Source organism: Botryllus schlosseri, chromosome 3, assembly GCF_051294905.1.
Source record: "Botryllus schlosseri isolate E-star chromosome 3, Bs_hap1, whole genome shotgun sequence".
NCBI classification, from domain to species: Eukaryota; Metazoa; Chordata; class Ascidiacea; order Stolidobranchia; family Styelidae; genus Botryllus; species Botryllus schlosseri.
Genome location: NC_137238.1, coordinates 18,884,466 through 18,904,582, shown reverse-complemented (window position 1 = coordinate 18,904,582; position 20,117 = coordinate 18,884,466). Strand labels below are relative to the sequence as shown.

General features: G+C 40.2%; 2 protein-coding genes across 2 annotated transcripts in view; one reads left to right on the top strand and one right to left on the bottom strand.

Annotated features, from left to right (window-relative positions):
* LOC145435942 (uncharacterized) overlaps positions 1 to 9,549 on the top strand; it is a 293,102-nt gene extending 283,553 nt beyond the window's left edge. Inside the window, exon 7 of the transcript XR_013914112.1 lies at positions 9,529 to 9,549. The gene's annotated coding sequence lies outside the window, so the exon portion shown is untranslated. The remainder of the gene's footprint in view (positions 1 to 9,528) is intronic.
* LOC145436511 (protein IWS1 homolog A-like) lies at positions 824 to 19,029 on the bottom strand. Its single transcript, XM_080313875.1, has 11 exons — positions 18,886 to 19,029; positions 17,170 to 17,576; positions 15,641 to 15,807; positions 15,471 to 15,584; positions 14,306 to 14,365; positions 8,694 to 8,867; positions 8,380 to 8,518; positions 7,660 to 7,840; positions 7,328 to 7,471; positions 4,883 to 5,042; positions 824 to 2,956 (listed from the first exon to the last, which is right to left on the bottom strand). The coding sequence occupies exons 1-11, from the start codon at positions 19,027 to 19,029 to the stop codon at positions 2,541 to 2,543; spliced, it is 2,106 nt and encodes a 701-aa protein (XP_080170001.1). The 3' UTR covers positions 824 to 2,540.
* Between the last annotated feature and the right edge of the window lie 1,088 nt (positions 19,030 to 20,117).

The following is a 20,117-nucleotide window of genomic DNA, read 5'->3' as shown; positions in this document are numbered from 1 at the left end:
GCACCCAACTACAATCAGTTGATCCGAAAATTCGTATCTGCATATCGAAAACTTGAGCACAAATATGAGCACTTTCTGTTCAGTCATATTGATATATTTCCTGGTCATCTTGTAGATTAGCAAGGGGAGAGGCTATACCAAGACATCAGAACAACAAATGAGAGATATCAGGGCAGATGAGATGAAAAATTGAATATATTCTGGCAGACCATTGCCCGAACCTTTCGAGAAACTGCACTAATTAGGTTACAGGCAGATCTCGTACAAAAAGCAATTGTGCTTCAAAATAAATGAATGTTCTATTGATATATTCCAACTGATTATTTCAAATTTACAATAGATGATTGACGTAAACTGATTGAATTAATGCTACGTTATTCGAGTATCTAGGTAAATACTTATATCCATGACTGTAGTTTATTTATGTTGTACACGATATCCGTGAAAGAATGTAACTATGATTACTCTATTACCCCTAAATATAGTGCTGTTGCTGTATTTTGATTTAAAAGAGTCTTCTGTGTGTAAAAATACCAAGTAGATGGAATTTCTAAACTTTATAGTATGACTGAGCTGATTTTACATCAAGTCATTGCCGCGAAAATGAGAGATTTTGGTCAAAATAGCCCCATGGGTTATCTCCACAACAAGAGCCAATTTGAAAAAATCTAAGTTCATATTCGGAATCACTGCCCTTCAGAACCCCCAATACCACTCTTACTTTGTCTGCCTAAAAATATGTGTTGACCTGTGTTATCAATGCTTGGTTATAGATAGACCACCTGTATAACACGTCTGCTTGAACTGTTGACAACATATGAAATTAAGTGTTTCGGCACTTGTACTACCAATATGAACACAAGGCATGGCTAGCAATATAAATCGAATGAAATGCATCCCCATAAGCATCAATTTCAATTGAAAATTACATGCAGTAAAAATAGTAAGCAAATGATAACTAGCCCGACGAAATGCAAAACAATAATAACTCTGTTACTCTGCGCTAAGGAAGCGGCACATCCATCTGCTACATAAACAATGCCAGGAATAATGTCACAATTTGAATTTATAGAATCGTAACAAAAATCTGCTAGCTGCCATGTAAAATGTACATCACAGAACACAAAGCGTTTGGTCATGAAAGAAACATACATCAGAATATGTGATGTTTCAATTTCATAAAAACTACTCACATGAGCTAGTACAAGTCGCACCTTGTTCATAAATGATATTCAGGGTACTGTGCAACTCTTGATTGTTGGACTCGTGTTGTGATATGAAAATTTGCGGCAATCCGCAAATTATTGTATTTGTGTGGACAGGTTTTTACTTGCAAGAAATGACGGGCAAAAAGTCAGGTAATCTCATATACCACATTTACATTTACAAGTCCAGCACAGCGAATTCTGCCGATAATGCTAGTATATCGCCATTCACATGATACTTCGATACCACAAGCTTCATACAGACCACAAAAGCACAAAATGGCAGTCTTTTTCATCGCAGTTTAAATGCGATGCATAACAACAATGGTTCTCCGCTCTCCCCACCCTATTTCCCAATTCACCAGACCCAGAAGGGGATTACCGCACGGTTTTGAGAGATATTTTAGAAACACTATTCAGTGATAGGATACGCCATTTTCCTAGCTTGGCGCGAGCATGAAATGAACCCGCAAAAAGTTTTGTACAACAAACTTGGTGGCTATACGTTGAAATTTGGCAAAATTTATCAAAATGACAATTCAGTTGTCCTATTATCATATATTATTGCTCTCACGAGGGTCAATATTAATGTTACGAAGCCGTCTGAACACAGATTTCAACCGAATTTCTGATCCTTTTCAATGTTCCAGCGTTTTTTGTACAAATCGCAGCCATCACAGAATTTGAATATCGGCAATGAGACGAAATTTCTGAGAATTCTTGATTTTTCCTAGGCAAAACGATGCAAAAATAATTCTGAATTCTGGGCCTTGAAACGTAAATTCAGATCATTTTATAATAGCAAGCGATCTTCGAACTAATTGCAGCCCCCATTCACCGGATTTTTCTCGACGAGATGAGAAAATACTTCCAGATTCGGTCTCGCACATGAGATTTTTGATGAATCGCGGCCATCATCGCCGAATTCGTACTAGGGCATGGACATGATGAAAAAAATTTCAGGATTAAGACACAAAATTTTCTGATAACCTACAACTTTCATGCGACTGTTGAACGGACAGCAGCCATCTATGAATTTTCGGGGCTTAGGCACGATACTAAAGTATTTCAGAATGTGTACATAAAAGCTCCGATAATCCGCAACATTCATACGGTACGACTCTTCAAACAGCTTCTTGGAGGTACAGAACTTCAATATACAATTGAATACTATTCAATTGTAAGTCTCTTTAGTGCAAAACCATCAGATTTGGACACGTATTCGGAACAGGATTCAGATTTGAAAAAGTTCAATCTGGTCTTCTCCGCGGCGTACGCGCGCCGCCCTAAACGCCGTACTAAATTCGGTCGAGAAAATACACCTCAAAACCACAATCAGGCAATCGACATTTTGTTCCCCTCGATACTGATTTTGACCGCCCGCTGCAGCTTCGTATTTTTCCTCTTCTCCGCAAAATTCCTGATATGCTTGTCCAGTCTCTCGTCCTTTTTCGAGGACCGGGGCGCCCCGGCACTCCTGCGTCGTTTTGCCACCCGGACCGGCCGTTCCGAGTCCTCGTCGTTATCGTCGTCGTCGTTTCTATCGTTCGAGTCGACGTTCCATTTAGGCCGGACCACGTAGTCCTTGGTCGAGGGCATGGGCACCCTGGCGCGCATGACGAAACCTGCCTCGCCGGGTCGCAATTGGCCTGGTTCTACGTCGGCTCGTTGATCGCCACGGGCTTGGTCGCCGCCGGTTAGCTTCTTTCGCTTGGCCTGCGGCATTTGTTCCAAGTCCCGTTGTTCGCGTTCTGGCAGAACAGAAATGGTTTTAATCGACGCTGGATCGGGAGCTTATACAACTAGAATATGTTCAGCCACTCTGAATTTGATTACAATTCAGGGTTGTAACCCAAGTCGCAAGGCTCCAAGTCACAAGTCAATCTCACTTTTATAGTTTTGACTCGAGTCAAGTCGAGTCATTTTCAATTCATTGCCGAGTCCAAGTCCGCGAGCAGAGGGTCGAGTGCAAGTCACTGTGTTGACTGCTCAGTTTCAAGTTAAAGTCTTGTTAAACCCACTTTTTATAACTCTGTTCGGTGATATCGAATGGTTCGCATTTATACTATAATAATTTTCCTCACTTTTAACAGTACCTGGTAGCATTTTCAAGTACCAATACCAACAGCCGAAATACCAACAGTGTGGTTACTTCACTATACTTGGAAATTACAATGAAATGTCGGCCTTGGTCGTCTGAGACTCAAGTCATATGACTTGGTCCGAGTCATGCGCAATGAGTCGAGTCCAACTTGAGACAATACACTGATTGACTCGAGTCGAGTGATTTCCATATTTTGAGAAAATGACTCGAGTCAAGTCGAGTTATCAGAAAATCGCGACTCAAGTGATTACAGCCCTGTAGGAATTACAATTATAGCTACACAGTTTTGGCCAAATTAGAATCATAGCAACACAATTTTTTTTGCAAATTATATTGAAAATGGTATTATAACTTGATACTTTATTACAAATTAGATTAGAATTACAATTACCGAATTCACAAAAGCTTGGAAATTGAATCAGTATATATCAAATCATAGTTCATTATCAAGGAAGCATTTCGTTTTTCGCTATACATTTCCGCTGCAGCATTGACAGGAAAACGAGAAATTAGATTGTAATCAAAATAAGATCACATAATCATTTCACAAATCACATTCCAATTAGGAATTGGAGAAAATAAAATTCTGATTTGGAATTAGAATTACTGCTACACACTTTTTTTTCAAATTGGATTAGAACTAGGATCTAAGCTACAGGTTTTTCCAAATTAGGTTATAATTATTAAATTTGCGAAAACTTAGACTTTTGTATCACATCAGGGTTCAGCCTCGTAAGCATGAGAATAGCAAGCAAATGTCTGCACGGAAAATACGTTCCACACTCCAAAGTAAACGTAAAAATTGATGTTTTACATCACTAATTAATAGACAACCGCCCGATTTCTTGGTTTTTAAAATTGACATATAAAATTCGAATATATACGGCGGACCGGCAGGGAGCTTGCCATGCCACGGACCGGGGCTTGAGAACCACTGGTCTCTATTAGAGTTCGACCGATTATCGACATGGCCGATTATCGAGGCCGATATTTTATATTTCAAAAAAATTCGGAAAATTTCGGAAATTCAATGCTCCGTGTTCTCAATCTCAAAAAATCGACGGCGCAAAGGGCGGTATATGACAGATTGACCCTTGCAGGACGAGTTTAGCCGGGTGAGCATGCGGAGAAACTATGCTTCCTGCATTACAATCTACCTTTTCTGGACTGATCTGCAATTCTGTATCATATTTTGCTTTTTGGGTTATCCCAAATGTCATGGAATGTGCGCAATTAAGCAATGATCCTTTTCAATTTCAGCTTTCTCGTTTGTTGTTCAGCTTTCTGTGGCATGTACAAGTGCCATCTTGCCTATTATATAATATCTTTGGTGAAATTGTTCTCTGCTCCTTCCATATTAATATCGGCCTATGATATCGGTATCGGCCTTGTGAGTGAGCCGATATATCGGTATCGGCCTGCAAAAATCAATATCGGTCGACCTCTAGTCTCTATTCATAACCCCTTAACAAAGTAGTGCTTCAGTGCTTAAGCCCGAGTACTTCAAAGGCATAAGTACTCTGTTACAGACCACCTCTGGTCGTCGCATACATTCGTTCACGTCCCGACTCACCCTCTCTCGACATGCTCTTGAAGTTTTCGTTCAAGCCGAAAATGGGCCGCGACCATTTGTTGATGAGTCTGCCCGCCGAATCCCGGTTGGGGCGCGCTTCCTTCGGATGCTTGAACAGAATCATGACGGCTTTTCCGATGCCGCTGTGCTTCAGAGTTTCCTACCGAAAAAGAGAGATTGGGGATTGGAGCATTGCCCGCGACAATCACAAATTTAATGCTGGAACAAAACCGTTTCCAAGTGGTATCAAGCGGAGATGGTTAAGAAGTCATTTATTATACTCAAGTAGGGATTGGTCCACGTAGGATTTACCCTTCACCCGTTAAAAGTAAGAGTCGAGCCTCTAATTTACCAGGAACTGTGCACAAAGTTATAATTCTGAATATCATTATTGTTCCGCAAAACCGGAATTCGCCTTGATAGCTTCTTAGCGTGCTTGACTGCATGATTAATTGTGCAAAAGACTCGCAGCAATCACGAGACTGAAGAGGAACAGAGGAAAATTATTTGGGAGAAGGAAAATCGCTAATTTCCACTGGTACTAAAGAGCCATCGCATCTCCCACTGAGTTGTAAAAAAAACTGTAATTACTAGGGCGTACAATATTAATTATAGAGAAAAAGTGTTCTAAAAATTGGCAGAACTTTGTTACCGATCAGTGATCACTAGGGTTGTCCAAAATTTGGAAAATCTCAAAAATGATGGGTATCAATGTCTCATTCTATAGATTAGTGATAAGTAGGGCAATTTTTTTTTGACCTAAAAAACGGAAGATTTTGACCTAAAAAATCTAAATTTTGACTTTTTTTGACCTAAAAAAACTGAAATTTGACCAAATTTTGACCTCACGTATGCAAATTAGGTGTTTTCGCATATAATGCTAAAATTGTACTACTTATCTTCATTTCTGGTTGGAACTGTATGTCCTTACAAAGTAGATTGGCCTGAAAATACGTTTTTGGCTCAAAAACTGACAGATTTTTACATGAAAAACTAGTATTTTAACGAAATCTGGCCCTATGAAGAATTCCAGTAGTTACATTATGTATTCTGGTGGAAATAATTAAAATTTGTTGTAGTACAACGAAAGATCCTGTCCTACATTCTCGGGTAGAAAGTATCTCTGTCCTTACTACGTAGCTTGCCAAGAACGGAGAAAGAACGTTCAACAGCAGCATTTGTTGGCTGACAACACTCAAGTTGTGTGCACACTGCTGGTGACAAACCGTGTTGCTTCATTCTGACAATGTTGTCTATATCACAATTTTTCAGCTTGCGCTTCTTGATAAAAGAACCATGCAATGTCCAAGCAGTCTTGCTTCAGCTAGGATATTGCGGTACGTTGACCATAAAACCATGTCACTATTTGTTTCATTTGACCATTTATGATTCACAATGAGCAGACGATGGTCCGTTTACAACGGTAGGCCTACAAAGTAGGCTACAAGCTGTAAAATATCAAATGATAAGTTCACCGACAGCGCAAAATCTACGATACAAACGAAATGCAGAGGTCAAAAAATGTTTGACTTTGTAAACAATTTTGACAAATTTTGACCTAACGCTACAATTTTGACCTAATTTTGACTTTTTTTGACATGTCAAAAAAAAATTGCCCTAGTGATAAGAAACAGCAATGAGCCTGGAATAAGCTCGCAGGAAAGTCGTCAAGATTTGTCGCAAAGTGTTTGAAAGTAGCTACCAACGAGTGGGCGTGTCAGCGACCATGGAACCGCAACAAGACTTAGCAATCACGAAATCACGGCTCTCGATTGGCTAATCGGCTATGCTTCAATGATCACGACGGTCCTGGCTTGCTGATTAGTTGTTAAAGGAGTCTGCTAACGGCGGTGATTCTGTAAGCGCATTGTAGGACGGTTGGCAGATGATGATTGAAGACTAATTCAAGACATATTGAGTTACTAAATACATGTTGATGAACAAACAACAGCTGCTTGAAACAAACTTAAAGCCGGCGTAGCCTACATGTCTGTTCTGACCAAGGGAAAGCACAGAACATGCGGAGACCAATTGCAAAGGCAAATTGATCATTGAAGCATAGCCGATTAGCCAATCGAGACCCGTGATTTCGTGATTGCTAGTCTTGCTGCCGTTCTATGGTCGCTGGCACGCCCACTCGCTGGCTGCTTTCAAACGCTTTGCGACAAATCTTAACGACTTTCCTGTGAGTTTATTTCAGGCTCATTGCTGTTTTTCATCAATAATCTATAGAATAAGATATTGATACCCATCATTTTTGAGATTTTTCAAATTTTGGACAACCCTAGGGATCCCCCCTGGACGCTATCGTAAAGGCGTGTTGCATTTTGAGATCAAAGAATCGATAATGTTTGGTAGTAAAAACAGACGTAATCACGACCTATCGCTGCCCTAGTGTTTTTGACAAATCTACCGTCACTCTTTCCTGTTATCTCGTCAACTCACCGGGCCAACAGACGGCAAGTCGTGCAATACTTTCAGCAATTCAGTTCTGATAGTGATGTGAGGCAGGCTTCGGTCTGGCAGTAACGAAAGCCAATCGGCGATGGCCGCGATCACTCCATTGTCGACGAATATCTCCTTCAAATTCTGTGACGAAATCAACGTTTTAAAGAAATGTAGACTACAGATTCCGTTACGCGTGAAGCTTTATTACAGCAATTCAAATTTCAAGGCACTACATTTTTGGTTCGAGAAGTCGAGAGCAGAGTCGAATTGAGAAGCGCAGGACACCCCAGCCCCGGCACAAACCAAGCCTGCAGGCCACGAATCGTCACCTGTTTCTTGAGATGCTTCACCACGGACGGCAGCATCTTCATCTTGGCCAGGGCCGGCTTCCTTTTGAGGTTGGCCTCCCGGTCAGCCTCTGCGGCCTCCTTCATCTTGGTCAGCATGGCGTTGATGATGTCGTCCGCGTCCGTGATAAACGTACCGTTGTCTCGTCTCTTTCTGCTGCGCCTATGGAATGCAACAGAGAGAATCAAACAGACGTCGTCAAGGTAGTCAAACAAAAACAAATACTGGGTCCTAGTCTGAAGCGAGCGATGTCACCCCTTGAGAGCTGTTCCATGAGACAGAGATGAAAAAATCGTTGGGGCAGAATGGGGGTTACAATGCCTCCAAGTCTTCAAGCTTATATTTTCAGTTTCTTGCGAAGTTGATTGAAGACATTGATGCAAAAGAGATTGGCTAGAGGCTTCACAATGTTTTCAACTAGCCAAATTTGCAAAAATATAGGTTCATCTCAATCGGAAAATATTATTCAATTGAATGTTGGAATCTTGGACCTCAAAGAGTCTCATATTACAAGTAGATGAAATATACGCGAGTACTCCTGAAAAAAGGATTTACTTCGGTGCTGTCGACTATGGCTGGGTACCATGATTTGTGTGATTTTGGTGAAAACTGTAGACAAGACTAGCTTGGTAAGGGGTGATAAGTAGAAAAAGTTTGAAAACCCCTGCTTAAAAGAGGGAGGTTCACCAGCAAACGCAAACCTGTTCTCGGCCTTCTTCTTGGCCAGCATTATGTCAAAATCGGACATCCCTTGTTGGCCTCTGTCTTTCACGCCTTCGTCAGAGTCGCTGTCAACCGTCTCTTTGGATTTCTTGGACTTCTTCTTGGATTTTTCATCGTCTGCAAAGAAACGGAACATAGTAAAACTATTACGGGTAGTCATTGTCGATGCTCAATAGAGCGACTTCAGAGACGTCTCCAAGCTACTTTGAGTAAAAGTAGTAAACGGAAGGATTTTTGTGAGCGCTTTGAGATAGTAGTAGAAATAACTAACAATATTCGAGGTTTTACTTACCGTCGGAATCGTCCGCCTCTGGAGGAATCGAGTCGTCGTCCGAGTCGTCGGACACGGCCAACGCTTTACCGCTTTTCTGTTTCTTGGAGACCTCTTCGGCACCGAAACCGGTAAATTCCTCTCCGTCGTCATCGCTTTCTCCGAAAATGTCCGCAATCAATTCGCCGACCCCCTCTGAAAGACACGCAGTGTAGCACACTTGGACAACTACAAAATTTTCAGCTTTTCTAAATCAGATTAGAACGAGAATTATAGCTACACTTATTTAAAATTAGACTAGAATTGGAATTATAATTACACAGCAGCTAGCCTACATCTGGATCTCACCATCCAGATAATTCAAAAGCATGCTCAATCGGTTATTTTAGCATTGATAGACGCAAATTGGCAAGCACTATACATGGAAATAAACTGAAATTTTTTTTTCAAGGAAAGGACGTAGTTTATTTTTGTCCTTGATGTTTTTTTTTGCGGCATATACACCGACTCATGATACACATACACACGATCTGCGCATATGCATACCATGAGTGCATGATGTGCATATGCCGCTGGACAAGGAAGTGCAGATATAGCCTTTACGCCTTTGTAAGTCATCCACCACCCCTCCATGCTATCCCAGTAATGCATGAGCGTCAAGCGGGGAAGTCATGAATACCAGTGTTACCTACCGATCAAGAAGCCGGACGCTTCACCATTACGCTATCTTGTCTGAAAATGCATATCATCACTACAACACACTATTACGTCGTTATGTGATAGCTCTTCATACATTCCAGCACTTAATGCACACGTTTGCGGGGATTATACGCCGAGTAATATTGGAGTTGAATAGTATATTCATATTGAAATGAACGCGAATATTTTCGGCTGACACTCGTCAGGGGTAATCGTCAGCAACTAGTAGAGAATTCGAAAGAACAGCGTATATCAACAATCGTAACTGACGATTTCCCCTGACGAGTGTCAGCCGAAAATATTCGGGTTCATTTCAATATGAACATACTATTCAATTGTATATTGAAGTTCTGTACCTCCAAGAAGCTCTTCAAATATTGGACTTGTTGCAATTTATACTAACTATGAGCCGTTATTTTGACGATGGTAAAATTGAGTCGAAATTTACTCTTCACACTGACGATATATAAAGGTCTATGACCACATAACTCAAGATGTATCCTTGTCTGATGGGTATTCATACCGTACATGCGTTTGACGGTAGCCTGCAAAAATCATCTTTTACGGTTTTCAGAAGCGGCCTTTGGCGGCTCTAGACATAACTAATATTCATTATCTTAGCATTCATCTACAGAAATTGAGTATAGATATTCATAAAGCAACAACGATCTATTATATTTTGTGGCATATTCAGCAGGGGTGTTCAAGTTCAAATATGACTCTTTTTCTCAAATTGTACAGGGTACTTGATAAAATTGTTAGGTTACTTAATTTACGCTTGCACGCCAATTTTGGTTCAATTCCAGCCAGTAACCACATTGCTACAGAAGAAAGTTTCTCTCTTTTATATGAAAATATATAAACAAAAAATTGCAAAATTTTCTGCTCACCCCATGAAAGTGTTAGGTTGTCTATAGAAACGATGTTCACCAAATTTGGCTCAATTTCAACCAGTGGAAGGGGAGTTATTGCCGTCGAAAAATTTGGATTTGGGGTAATTCCAGCCCAAATCAACTGATGCAGATAACCACGTGTTTCAAAATAAACATCAAATGCAATTCCCCAGCAACGTAGACATATTTCAAACTGAACAAAAGTTATTTTGCGAAAATCCATTCAGCGGTTTAGAATTTATGGGGATTTGAAAAAGAGCACTTTTTGTGCTCAGTCAACCGTGAAAAGGTATGATTTTTGGAACATGAACTTTAGAATTTTAATGTAAATTAGTCTTTTTCTATGGCTTGGAATGGAGTACATTTTCAGAAAGTACATAGCCTAACACTCATTTTGAATATTTTTATTATGATAATAACCTATCCGCTTGGGGTTAAAAGGGGGGCTAAAGGTGAGGCAGAAGTAAAATCAGTCATGCGTGATGAATTTTTCCAGGCTGAATTGTGAAAAAAGGTATACTTCAAATTTATTGAGTAAGGTGTCATATGAAAGCTAAGAATGAGCACTGTCCAATAAAAGCAATGCCACTAGTGATTTCAAGGATCCAAGCTGCCTTATAGCAAGAAAACTATATTCAGGTATTTTCCATGTGTCCAAAGGTATTTTTGGTTATATATTTTATACACATTCTTGACATGTATGATTGATTAATGCTTCATTAAGCATATTAAATAGCTTGGGGCAGGGCTTACTAGAATATGAAATATAAAAAGCAGGAATATAAAGTGAGTCGTGCATAGATTATTTAGCTACATACCATTATTTCTATAAATGAAATCTTCAAACAGTCTGGCGGTATAGCAGCTGTGCATGGTTGAAAAATATAATTTTAATAACTACACTAGGCACATATGATTTGGTTTCATGGGAGTTATTCTTTGTAAGTGGCAAAGATTTATCTTGCAAACTTGAAAGCTCAATGTCACATCTGTGATTTAAAAACATGGGATTTGACGACTCTGACCCGGCATAACGATGGAATGCTTTTGTGAACTTTTCAATGAGAACTATATCATTACATATTTTAAACTTTTGCTGTGTAGGCATTCTGACTAGAAATGTAGTACAGAAGTATGTCAGGGTTACATTTGCAGCAATACTTTTTATAGTATAAGCTTGATCAACAGAGACAAGCATCAACTACAAACCACTTTATATCATCACAAAGCTACAAAACTGCAACTGAAATCTTGTGATCTATTCAAATTAACAAAAAATATCAACGTCCCTGCAAGTGATAAGCTAAGAATTCGTGTAACAACGGAAGTGCTGTAAAGGGTTGTAATGACTATAGTCACTCAACTTGACTCGAGTCATTTTTTAAACGTTTAAAATGACCTGACTCAAGTCAATTTGTGTATTGACTCGACTTGTATTCGAGTCATTATTCATGACTCGAGACTAGGACGGCCAAGAAAGACAATTCATTGTAACTTTGAAGAATCGTAAATTCACCACATTTTTGGTATTTCGTCTATCAGTCTTGATACTTGAAAAATAGGCCAGAAAATGTTAGGACTGAGGAAAATTACAATATTGTGATTCCGTGCCATTTTATATCACTTTAGCAGAGTTGGGAAAAGTAGGTTAAACCGGATTGATAAGTCGGACTCGACTCATCATCCCTCTACTCACTGACTTGAAACTCGGGCTACTTGACACGGTGGGAATTGAAAATGACTCGACTTGAGTCAAAACTATAAAAGTGAGAGTGACTAGTGATTCGGAAGCTTGTGACATGGTAACAACCCTGGTGTTGTACAGGAAATGTAGCTGTTCCCGGAAGAATTTTATTGAGAATCTCTGAACAGATTTGAGTAAACTTGCTCGTTGGGTGTTTTCACTATTCTGTGAAATCAATTTCCAAATTTTGATGTTTTGCAAGTGTTGACTGGCCAAATGAGTGAATGATTGCTCTACCAGTATGCTATGTAATTTACCTGTATGAGATTTGACCGATTGTTGAGGCGATAATATGGTTGAAAAATATAATTTTGATAACTACACTAGGCACATATGATTTGGTTCCATAGGAGTTATTCTTTGTAAGTGTATGAACAGTTCTCTGCTTGAGAAAATATTTTTGAGAATATCCCCAAATATTGTGATGACAACAATACTTCAACTACTTATAGGTCAGTGGTTCTCAACCGGGGGTCCGCGAAGCATTTTCGGGGGGTTAATCAGGTTGACATCAATCAGGTTTCGAAACATTTTGGATTTGAGGTTGTCAGGCAGCAAATTAGTGAAGAGTCGTTTAAAATTTAAACCTCGTCACGAAATCCATTTTTCCTTTGGTGCCATATATGCTGCGATTATATACCGAAAGGTATTGTCGGAAGCATTACACATAATTATATTACCACCGCCAACTCCTATCTTTTTATCAAATCAAATGCACGGATTTTCAAGACACGACCACGTATTTCAAGAAATGCAGCTGCAGACTTTGCTTTGAAATGATATAAGTCTACCCAATTTCTACGTATAGTAAAATGTTGTTCTCAGGACAAGTCATTTTGTTGGTGTTCATCACTAGCGTACAATTGTTATTTGCACAAGACGGATTACTGTTGCAGGATTATTGAGATAAATTTGTACTAAAACTTGAGATGGTCCCCGGGTCCGTGACGGCTAAAAGGGGTCCGCGAAGACAATAAGGTTGAGAACCACTGTACTAGGTCATAAACAGTGCCTGGGAATCAGAGTGTAGCACAAAGGTTGTCCTTTTACTGATCATTTTACCATGACTGTCTATGTATATTAGTTACTCAGAGATGTCAGAGTGAAATGTAATGTGAAGTATAGAACTAGGCACTCAGTCGGCTGTCTCTGTATTCGTATTTTTGACTGAATAATAGTATGATTAAATGTCGGATATCACTTGTACCATGCAATGAAATGGATAGTGCTAGCTAATACATATACTTAATCAAGTAATGGTCGTAACCTATCAAAAACCAAGCAGCTGTATAAATTATACCACCCAAAATACCTTTAGACACAGGGGAAATAGCATGATCATAGTTTTCAGGCTATTAAACTGCTTATATCCTTGAAATCACTATTGGGATTCCTTTTACTGCATTGTATTTATTCTCAGCTTTCATATGATACCTTACTCAATAAATTTGGAGTGTACCTTTTATCACAATGCGACCCAGAAAATTGTGTCACGCATGACTGATTTCTTGGGGGGTTCAACTGTCACTGCTCATTTGACCCATAACCTTTTGGAATATCCAGCAAATTATTATTTACATTTAAAGTTCAGTTAACAGAGGTCTCAAAAACATTGATTCACCCGCGAAAACTCAAGCCCATTATATGTAAACATAACTGCAAAATAAGTTGTTCAGAAAGGCCATTTTGACATGGTTCAACGAACGCAAAAAGTGGTATTTTTCTTATTGCGATAAAATCTCGAAGGCTTGTCCGATTTTGATAAAATCAAGTTTTTTCTGATCAGACAATCAATGTCTCCCTTTGTGTGCGATTTGAAGAAAATCCATGACCATAGGGTTATCTTTTGAAAATAATTCTGTTGATTTGGGCTGGAATTACCCTTTGAATAAAATAGCATTTATGGTGAGCACATGCACACCTACAATAAATAATTGAAGCATACTATTAATAATTGAAGAATACTATTTTATTGATAATCCAAATTTTTCGAATTTTTGTTAATTTATCGTAATATAACAAATAGAAACTTTCATCTCCTGTAGCAATGCGGCTACTGGTTGGAATTGAACCAAAATTGATGTGTAGGCTTAAATTAGGTAACCTAACAATTTGATCAAGTGGGCAGTACAATTTGAGCCCCAAGAAGGCTACCCTAGAGCCGCGGCTGGCAATCACTGCTCCACACAGAATCCAAGCACCCAGATACTCTGATTACTTGACCACCTTTAGTCACAATAAATATTGTATTATCGAGCGATGAATTCGAGAGAAAGGAATGAAACATTCCACACTACCTTGACCTTCGTCTTCGCTTTCCGAATCAAACATTTTCATAGCGGCTTCCTCTTGTTTCTCTGTGAAGACACAGTTTTCTAAGGAACACCACAAAACATGTTGTTATTGCATGAGCCGAAGAACGATTCGAACACCAAGCTTGACAGAAGATATTTGCAGTTTTACGAACGAGAAACGATTTGAATTCAATAACACGAATTAATGCCAAACGCTATAAAAATGTACAGTAAATTAGTAATAATAATTGTGGTGAATGAGTTGAAACGATGCTGCCGTGAATGATACAACCTAATCTCACTTCCTCAAATTTCAACGATTCAGCCGTGACAATCATAGGTTGACAGGACACTAATAAAGTACTTCTACTTTTTAGGAGTGTACTCAAGCAGATTTGCCAACTTGCACTACTTGAGCAGGTATTTTCAACGATGCTTACTTTTTACCAGGGTTGTAATGACTCGACTCGCGATTTTTTTGTGACTCGACTTGTACTCGAGTCATTGCGCATGACTCGAACCAAGTCATATGACTCGAACCAAGTCATATGACTCGAGACTGGGTCTACTAAGACAGACATTTTATTGTAATTTCTAATAATAGTAAAGTTATCAGTGTTATCACACTATTATTATTTTGTCTATCGGTACTGGACTACTGGTACTTAAAAATGCTACCAGAAACCAGCTCGATATCACCGAGCAGAGTTGTAAAAAGCCGGTTTCACATGACATTAACTTGGAACTGAACGGTCAACACAATGACTTGGTCTTGGACTCGAGTCAAAACACTATGACTTGAACTCGGACATTGAACGCTCTCTCATTCGAAATTTCATGCTGGTGACGTCCTATTTTGTGATATGATCATTGTTGATATACAATGTTCTTTCCAATTGTCTACTAGCTGCTGACGATTACTCCCGACGAGTGTCAGTCGAAAATATTCGGGTTTATTTCAATATGAATATACTATTCAATTGTATACTTCTATTCAACTGTTTTCATTCTTTTTGAAAAATCCTAATTTTGCGACTAATTAGAAATCGATACTTGCACTTGTACTTGAGCAGAAATTTATGATATTACTTTTACTTTTATTCAAGTAGCTAAGGTGACTAGTCGGACTACGATGGAAACGCTAAACAGCAACACTGTAAAGCCGTACTTTTGTCGATCTCCGGCTCTTCATCGTCGGAATCCAACACGGCAGCCCGTTTCTTCACGGGACTGGAACTTTCCTCGATGTCGCTCGCTTCATGTTCCGATGCAGACGAGCCCGCTACGAAAAGAGTGACATTAAAAAAAAACGCGTTCGCCGATTGTGATGTCACATACCGTGCACTTCGTCGTCGTCCATCACGTTACCTAACTTGATCTCTTCCGTTTTCTCCTCGCCGTCGTTGTCCGAATCGCTGACGTGCTCGGCGATATTGTCGTCTTCCGCTCCACTTTCCAGCTTCTGTTCGACTTCGACCACGTTGTCAAAGTCGTCGTCACTTTCGCTGCGAAAAACATGCCAAGTGTCGCTCAACCACAATTTAACGAAGGTAGCTTAAAAGCTTCGGTAGCTTTCAAATAAAACTAGTCGGAAATGAGTTGTAGGCTACCATCAAGCAGTTTCGTGCTAGACTCCCACCATGGTGTCCTATATGGTCTGGACACAAGCAAATCACACGGCTCAGTGAGATTGGTCTACGTGTAAGTCACACTTTTTATTTGGCTGAAGGCAATTTGACGGCAATTTTTTACCGTCTTGCCGAGCGTGAAATTTGATAAAACGTGTATCAATCGAAAACTGCCGTAGTACTGATTGCGAAAATCTAAATTTTATTCTGCTCGTGGTCCTGAAACCCCCCAAAATCAGCCTCGAATGTTGCATTGTACCGGAGTTTTGTATTGTTACACAACCATGCCATCTGAGCAGCTCAGGAGCAAGTGCGCGCGAGAGTGAGAGTGTGAATGCTCAATCGGTTGCGCAACAATGGCCAATACGCTTGCAGTGCTCCTAACCTCCTCCCAGACGGCATGGTTGCATCACAATACCAAACTCCGTTACCAAGCAACATTCGAGGCTGATTTTGGGGGGTTCCAGGACCACGAACAGAATGAAATTTATATTTTCGCAAACAGTACCGCGGTAGCTTTCGATTAATACGCCCCCTCTATGATGGTGAAAAATTTGCCGTCCCCCTTATCGTCATATCACAAAATGCAACCAGATTGCTGGCAATCCTAACAGATGGTTTGTTGGCATGGAAGGCTATGAAAATGAAATGAGGACTATATACAGAGCAATAAGCATGAATCTGAGGTAAATCGCGCAGAGCGGGAAAATTTTTATCAGTTGACCGTAGCTTCGCGCCCCCTAGTTTAAGAACCATTGCCTTGGCCATATGAAAAGTGTGACATAGACCAATTTCACTGACAAGATTTGCTTGTGTCCACACCATATAGTCTACGACACTATGTTTCCACCATTGTGACGTACGCCGAAAGTGGACCAAGAACTCTCTATTACGATACAATGCGAAAAATTACGTTCCTAACTTCTAAACAAATTTAAAATTTGATGTTTCATTTCTCTAATTTATGGACAAGCGTCCAATTTCGTGCATGTTAAGATTGAGATATAAAATTCAAATATATTTGGCGGACCGACATGAAACTTGCCACGAACCGGCGGTTGAGAACCACTGATCTCTAGTAATGTATTAGATGTGTGCTGTGGTGGATTTTTGTTTTTATGGCTCAGCGAAAATTTGGGGTTCTGCAAAATCTTGCATATTAGCGCAAGTGTTCAGCGGGTTAGTAAAGGTTAAAGACCACTGCCGTGTACCGATGAATTGCCGAAAACTGTAACTTACTCGGCTGATTTCTGTGCTTCCACAGGCAGCGAACTTTCCGATTCTATAGTCTCCTCGTGCTGGGCTTCTTCATACTCCCCATCCCCCGACGCGTCCTGCTCTTCAGACACCTCTTCCTGTTGAGTCTCAACCTCCCCCTGGTCGGAGACTAGTTCCTCTTGTACCATGTGATCTTCGCTCGGATATTCCTCTTCACGTTCTGCATCGTAATCAGGGACTTCTTCCACTACCTCGTCGCTGATGACTTCTTGTTGGTACGACTCTTCGGGAACGAATTCCTCGTTTACTGACTGTTCCTCGTTTTCTGTAGAGCTGCTTTCTCGCTGGTCTTGCGGGATGGTTTGAATGACTTCTTCGTTGTACGATACGTTGCCTTCCTGATCGACGACTTCACTGCTGAACGATTCCTGTAAAGCAGATTTAATAAACTTTTTAGAAGAGTGCACCACAATATTTCTTTGTGTGGTTGCGTGAACCAATGCTGTGGCCGAGCCAAGGAATATTTTATAACTGTGTAACCAAGGGTGTTGTGGACTAAAAAAAGTGATCATTCTCGGCTATTCATGGCCTCTGATCTACTTGAAATGATGACGAAAAAAGGTCATCGCTTCCGCCAAGATCTCTATCAGTTGGAGAACATTAAAAACATGAATGCAAGTTGCTTGGTAATCATGACAGGTGAATGGTTTATATCTGTTGGTATTTCAGCATAGCCCTTTTACATGCCCTTAAAACTAATTTGCCGTTTCAGTTATAGAGCCCCTGCTCCTGCTGTGAATCAAATGGTTCAACGAGTGTCAGTGAAAGCAGAGAGGGTGAGAGGACACATCTCTGGTGCATGCTAATAGGAGAATGGGATTGCATCATCAAGAACATAACGCACGGTTGTCTTGAGCTATCGAGGAAAAGCTGCTAACACGCTCAACGTTTTTAGGCTTCATTCACTAACAGTGTCGATTTTCTTTTATTGGAGGGAGTTTCAGTGCTGACCAGTTTCTGATTTCTATTTCGGGAATCAATGCGACAGTAGGCTAGATATGTAGAAAGTAAACATGGAATGGCCACGACCGATTTTGCGTCTTCGTTCCGCTTCGCTGAGGCTGGAGTCGGAATTGTTTTGGGTAAGCGACTTTACAATTTCTGGCAATCAAAGTTATCTTCCAGACTTTGATGACAAAACACCCTCAACATCTGAAATGTGCATTGTTCAGAACAATCAGATTACCGCGAAACAATGACCATGTAGTAATGAACCGTTGCGGCTCTCCGATTGTTCGGACAGTGTCGATATTTCAGACTTGGAGGGCGGGTTCTGGGTGGATCAGTGCCTGATCATATTTTAAGTTATATTTTCGGAATCGGTGCGACAGTAGCTTTCGATCAAGACCAAATTCAGTAAATTATGCGCCCTGGAAGGATTGCCAGAAATCTTAAAGTCGCTTACCCAAAACAATTCCGACTCCAGCCTCCGCGAAGAGGAACGAAGCCGCAAAATCGGTCGTTGCCATTCCATGTTCACTTTCTATAGTATATAGCAACACATTGACAGAACTGCTTCATGTAAATGTTGTGTGTATATGAGCTAAAGTACTTCGAATTTGGAAGGCCAACATAAACCTTGAAAGACTGCAGTGATCGCTAAGATTCGATTCGGTAGCTTCGCGGCGTAAAAGATCTGTTTGGTTTTCAGAAGTCGCAATTTGTAATTAAAATTACCGTTACATCACCGCCATCGTCATCTTCGTCGTATGCGACATTTTCTTCCCCAGCTTGGCGATCTTCAATTTCTACTGATTCATCCGCTACCGCCTCAGATTCATCCGCTATCGCCTCAGATTCGTTAGTTTCTTCGAACTCCATATTCCAATGCCCCTACTATATAACTCTCAACAATCTGATAAGCGGCCGATAACTCGTAATCGTAACACGGCGGCGGTGGAGAACAAGGTAGATAAGCTATAGTAATCCTTAATGACACACCCGGATTCGAAATCCAGTAATTAACGGATTTATAATATATTATGATTACGGGAAAATTTCGTGCTCTCTATTTTGACTTGATTATTCCATTATAGATAACTAGCATACGGATAGATGCGCCACACGTGATTCACGGTCGACAAAACAACGGTCCTTGCGTCGTTTCAATTGTGCCGATTTTCAGACTTTGAGTATGGGACTTTGACTTTCGGTATTTCGAGGCGGTTACATTGCCCTGATCTGATTTTAAGGTATATTATCAGAATCATCGCGACTGTAGCTTTCAATTAAGATCAACTTTATTTAATTTGAGCGCTCAGGTCGTCATCTATTTGCAATGGCGTTGCCGTTTCGTGCTATAAGAAGCGACAACAAATTTGCCGAGGGTCGCATCACTCGACCGTGAATCACGTGTTGCGGATCCATCCTTAGTAGGGCTCTTCAAAAATGACTTTTTTTCTCAAATCGTACTGGCTACTTGATAAAATTGTTAGGTACCTAATTTAAGCCTACAAAATTTGGTTCAATTCCAGCCAGTAACCGCTTTGCTACAGGAGAAGAAAGTTTCTATTTAAAATAAATAATAAAAAGTTTGAAAACTTTCTGTTCATCCCGTGAAAGTAGGCTTACCATACGTCCTCTTTGAAGAGGATTTGTCCTCTTTTTTGACATTTTTGAAAGTGTCCTCGGAGGACGGCCTTTTGTCCTCTTTTTTGAAAATTTAGGTCAGATTTAGAGGAAATTGCGAGTGATATGCCGTAAATTAGTACAGAAGTGACGCTTCGGAGGGTATTTCGGAGCGAAAAATGCTATTTTGAGCTCCGAGCGGAAAGATGACCTTTTTTTTAGTCAACCACCTAGCAACGCGTGGAGAGAAAAACGGTATTTTGAGCTGTGAGCGGAAAGTTGACCTTTTTTTTCTTTTTAGTCAACCGGTCACAAAGTGGGAAAAATTCACCGGTTTTTGA